The following is a 5162-nucleotide window of genomic DNA, read 5'->3' on the forward strand; positions in this document are numbered from 1 at the left end:
ATATGTGGCCCTAGAGCTGGCGGTTCCCCCACCAAGCCCTGGTCACCGTGGTGCACGGGGCCTCCTGCCCCTTTTGTTACCTGGCCCTTCCCATGGCCGCTCGAGGCCCGCCTTCCTGCAGGGAGGCCGTTCGTGGGGGTGGAGGCCCCACTGGGGCCACACGACCTTCCTGGAGGGCAGGCCCCTCCTCTCTGGCCTCATCACGGGCTTGGGAGAAGGGTCCTGCGGGGGGTCGGTGGCTGTTTTTCAGATCTGAGTAGCCCAGCAGCCGCCATGCCGGCGCCTGCTCCGTGGGAGGACAGCCTGGGTTAGGCACGCTCCTGCCTGCAGGTCCTGGAGGGTTTGCTGTTCAAAGGCACCCGCCCTGGTCCCGCGGGCAAGTGGAGAATTGTCCGTTGCGGGGGACTCCCTGTGGGGGGGAGCAGAGGGAGCTGGTGTGCACTGAGTGCGATGTGACACGTGCTGCGTGGAAGGTGGGCACCGAGGACGAGGGCCGGCCGTGGGGGTTCGGCTCTTTCCTAGTTCAGCTGCAGAGGAAAAGACGGTGCATATTCAGACTTCGGGGAGAAAGAGAGCGCTGTGCCGGGGGCTGACTCCAGGGGTGTGGGGCTCCCCTTCTGTTAGGACAAAGGCCCCCAGGATCCACTCCCCTGCCCACCGCTCCCCGGGTTGTGTCTGAGTGGACCCGGTGCCGCTTCTGCAGATAAACGAAGTTACTCTCACAGCTAAGCCTCGAAAGCTCTTCCCTGTACCTCTCCACCGTCCATCGCCACCCATCTACCCACCGCCTAGCCATGTCTAATACCCAGCTACAGTCTGCCTGTCATCTCTGTCACCAGCTACAATCCATCCGTCACTTTTGTCCTCCTGTGATCCGTCTACTGTCAGGCGTCAGTCACCTCACTCGCTGTTACACGCGCTCACTGCCGCCGTGAAGCACTGACACCAACTGTTTGGAGACAGAGAGGCTGTGTTCCCCCAGTGCCCAAAGCCCTGCTCCCCCTTCCCTCCCCCCACCCCCCGGCCATGTCCCAGGGGTGGGAGCTCACTAAGAGAAATCTTCCCAAGTTTTGTTATTTATAAAATATTGCACCAACGGTGCTTAAGGGTTCCCCTCTCTCCACATCCTTGCCTATACGTGTTGTCTTTTATTTATTTACTAGTGGCCCGGTGCATGAAATTCGTGCACATTAAAGGGGGATTAATTAGAGGAAATATTTTAATATTGCTATTTGCCCTTTCTCTATAATAGAAGTGTCAGAGATGAAAGAAAATTAGTAGAATGTATATGAATGTCAGAGTCTGGGGCATGCCGTGGGACCCAGAGTCAAGTCCCCGCACACCTGCAGCGCCTCAAAATTGTGCAAGACCCAGATCCAGCCAGCCCCACTCCCATTGGGCGAGATCCAGACCTGGCTGTCCCCACCCTTGTCAAGCCCTGCCGGGCGGGGGGCTGCAGCCTCACGTTCCCCAGCGCACCCTCAGGTCCCCCGGCCTGGCACTGGGGCAGGGGGCATGGCCTGAGGTCCCCAGTCAAGCCCTGCTAGGCAAGAGGCACAGCCTGAGGTTCCCTAGCCCAGAGCTGGGGTGAGGGGCATGGCTTGAGGTTCCCTGTCAAGCCCCACCAGGCGGGGGTTGGGGAGTGATGTGGGCGCAGTCTCTGGTCCCTGCTGATTGCTCGTTAAGGCTTAGGGGAACTTGGCCTCTGCTTGGGCACAGCCACCTTGACCATTATGGTCAATTTGCATATTCCCTCTTTATTAGGTAAGATTGTGAAACAATGGCCATCCGGACAGGTCTGAGGCGGTTGCTTGTGGTTTTGACTTGCATTTCCTGATGATTAGCGATGTTGGGCATCTGTTTGCCATTTCTGTGTCTTCTTTGGAGACATGTCTGTTTAAATCCTTCGCCTCCTTTTCACTCAGGTTATTTATTTTTATTTTTGGTGATTGAGTTGTGGAAGCTTTTCACATATTTTGGGAATTAATCTCTTGTCAGATTCGGTTTCCAAACGCTTTCTCCCATCTCAGAGGTTGATTTCCGTCTGCTGGGGGCCTCCCACTTGTTTGTTTTGTTGCCTGTACTTTTGCTGTGATGTCTACAAAGTCAGTGCCAGGACCCCTGCCACGAGCTGTTCCCTGCTTCCTTCCGAAAGTGGTACAGTTTCTGGCTTTGGTTCTGAGCGGTGTCGGCGTGGAGCGGGGCGGTCTGCCCTCTGCGCCGGGTGCCGCTTTCTCCGCGCCGCTGGCTGAGGAGACTGGCCTTCCCTCGGCCTCCCCGGCGCCCTTCTGGAAGTTCACTGGGCCAGGGCCTCGAGGGAAACAGTAGGAAGACCCTAAAGAATAAAATAGAATAAAACCACCATGTGCCCCGCCATCCTTCTGCTGGGTATTTATCTAAAACAACAGAAACAAGGGCCTCAGGGGAGCTGGGTGAGTGAGCGAGGAAGGCGTATGTCCACCCAGTGGAACACTGTTTGGCCTTAAAAAGAAAGGACAGTCGGCAAGGCCCAAGGGTGGACGTGAGGACCTCGGGACGTGAGCCAGGCATAAAGCGAGCACGGCACGCTGCCGCTGATGTCTCCGAGACCGCACGCTCACGGGAGGAGACTGCGAAGGGGTTGCCAGGTGCTGAGGAGACAGCAGGAGCCTGGAGAGCTGATGTCCACGTTGTGCACATGGTCCCATCTTTGGCCGTCGGGAATCCTTCCTCGGATTCTGGGCCCTTTGACACAGCCCCTCATTTTTGTGGGTGTAGCTTCCTCAACCTCCGACACCAGAAGCATCTCCAGGCTCGTCTCGTCCGTCTCCTGCCCAGTCCCAGACCCGCGGCCAAGGCGCCCTTCCTTGCGTGGGCGATGGTGTGAGACACAGGTCTGCACCGGGAGCTTGCACATTGCTCTTGGGGTCCCATTGCTTCTCCACCCTCTCAGCTGACAGAGCGAGAGGCGTCTGTGCGTGTTACCCGCGTGCATACAGATACTTCATTAAGGGGACGTGAGCTCCTGCCGATGCCTCAGCCTGGGTCCCTCACGCTGGGTCATCCGGGGAGAACATACAATTCCCAAGCACCGCCCAGAGCCACTGAGTCAGGACAGACAATGAACATCACGGAATGTTTTCCTTGGTGTAATGTTGGCATTAGTATCAGAATTATGACAATATTGTTAAGTTTTACTGTTCATCACTCACCATTTGGGTAAGTATTAACCTCTGGGCAACTTGTTTCCTGCCTCTGGTGTGAGCATTTCAGTTCCATGCGTGTGTGAACTAACAGTGTGAAAAGTCTCACATGAGTCCATTCAGCTCTCAGGGTCTCCGGTTTGAAGCTCTAAGTACAGAAACCAACGCTGTGGAAGTGTGAGACTCGGGCACGCCTCACTCACCGCTGTCTTCTCTCCCGCGTCCCCGTGGGCCGCGCTGCAGGTCCCTTGCTGCCTCTGAGATGGCCCCGGTTCCCAGGATGCCCTCGGTGCTGCTCCTGCTGCTGCCCATCCTGAGTTCTGCAAGAGCCCAGGTCAACCCAGGTAACAGCATCGCTCAGCCGGGCCTGATGGGCAGGCAATGGGGTGGCGGAGGGGGTCACAGCAGGAGCAGAGGGGAACGCGCTCCCCACTGGGGGGAGCTTGAGGAGGCCTATTAAAGAGGGGGTGGGGCCGCAGCCACGTGCTCTGCACCTATAGAGCAGGAGCCGCTGGCTGGCGCAGGCTGCGTTTTCCTTGTGGCGCTGCAGTAGGTTCTCCTTCCTGCACGTGTGGCATACTCAGAAATACACGTTTCAGGAGGAGTCTTTCAGCCCCCCATGTTTTTATTACATATGTTTAAACTTTACATTGACATAGACAGTGGCATCACTTGCCTGTTGCCACGGTGATGCTGCCTGGCCACCTGAGCAGGGGTGACAGTCGGGCCTGGATGGACCGTTCTCTGAGTTCCTCTTGGTCCCCATGAACCTGGAGCCAGCGGGTACTGCCCGTCTCTGTGGCCTGGCTCTGAGGACCAGGTTGTGGGCTGTGCCCCGCAGCTGGTGTAGGTGCGTGGCAGTGGAAACGGCTTGGTGGCCAGAGCAGATGCGGGAAAGTGTGGCACCACCTCGGCCAGCCTGTCATGCAGCCAGGCCCGGGGTCAGAGGGCCAGGGCACGGAAACCACTCGGGGGTGCAAAGGATGGGGCTGCGTCCGCATTGGCCGCCGATGTAAACCTAGGAAAGTAAACAAGCTAGGTGCTCACCCCAGGTGGGGAAGCAGCCGCCCAGCCCCATGCCGTGGCCCGCGCGCCTCCTCGCAGCAGGTGAGTTGTGCTGGCTGTGCACTTCTGTCAGTGCCATCGGTGATGCTGAAGCACTCCCATGTGCCTGGCTCTTCCGCCCGAAGGTGTCTGTGATGTTCGCCGTGTTGCGTGCAGTGGAGCCCGTCTTGCTGCATGCATTGAGTATGGAGGTGTCTGGTCCACGTGGTGGGACAGGGCATTTCCGGTTCCGCCGTTGTAAGTTAAGCTCCTGTGATCGTGCCGTGCAGGCCTTTCTGGGGTATGCGCTCAGTTCTTTCGGGTGTAGACCTAACCGTGGAATTTCTGGGTTTTGAGTCACCCGTGACCATTTTTGCCACGGAGTTTTCCCAGATGCCTTTGCCTGTTCACCAGCTGCGCAGTGTGAGGCTTCTGCTCCATCTGCACTAGGACCTGAGAGCATTTTCATTTTCTTTCCTTTTTATTGAATTTACTAGTGGCCCGGTGCACGAATTCATGCACATTAAAAGGGGATTAATTAGAGGAAATATTTTAATAATGCTATTTGCCCTTTCTCTATAATAGAAGTGGCAGAGATGAAAGAAAATTAGTAAAATGTATATGAAAATCTTCCTCCTGTCAGAGTCTGGGGCGCGCTGTGGGACCCAGAGTCAAGACCCTGCTCATCCGCATGCACCTCGAAATCACGTGAGACCCAGACCCTGCCTGTCCCACCCCTCTCAAGCCCCGCCAGGCAGGGGGCGCAGCCTCAAGACCCCCAGCACACCCTCAGATCCCCCAACCCAGCACCAGGGCGGGGGGTGCGACCTGAGGTCCCCTGGCCTGGTCCTGGGGCAGGGGGCGTGGCCTGAGGTCCCTCGTCAAGCCCCATTGGACTGGGGGCATGGCCTCAGGTCCCCTGGCTCAGTGCCAGGG

The 5162-nt window shown here is 57.4% G+C and overlaps 1 protein-coding gene across 1 annotated transcript in view; it reads left to right on the forward strand.

Moving 5' to 3' along the window:
• DDR2 (discoidin domain receptor tyrosine kinase 2) overlaps positions 1 to 5162 on the forward strand; it is a 57050-nt gene that overhangs the window by 23068 nt on the left and 28820 nt on the right. The window contains exon 2 of the mRNA XM_006763173.2: positions 3426 to 3526. Coding sequence (XP_006763236.1) covers positions 3445 to 3526 — 82 coding nt within the window. The 5' untranslated portion in view covers positions 3426 to 3444. The remainder of the gene's footprint in view (positions 1 to 3425; positions 3527 to 5162) is intronic.

This window comes from Myotis davidii, unplaced genomic scaffold (genome assembly GCF_000327345.1).
Source record: "Myotis davidii unplaced genomic scaffold, ASM32734v1 scaffold1059, whole genome shotgun sequence".
Lineage (NCBI taxonomy): Eukaryota > Metazoa > Chordata > Mammalia > Chiroptera > Vespertilionidae > Myotis > Myotis davidii.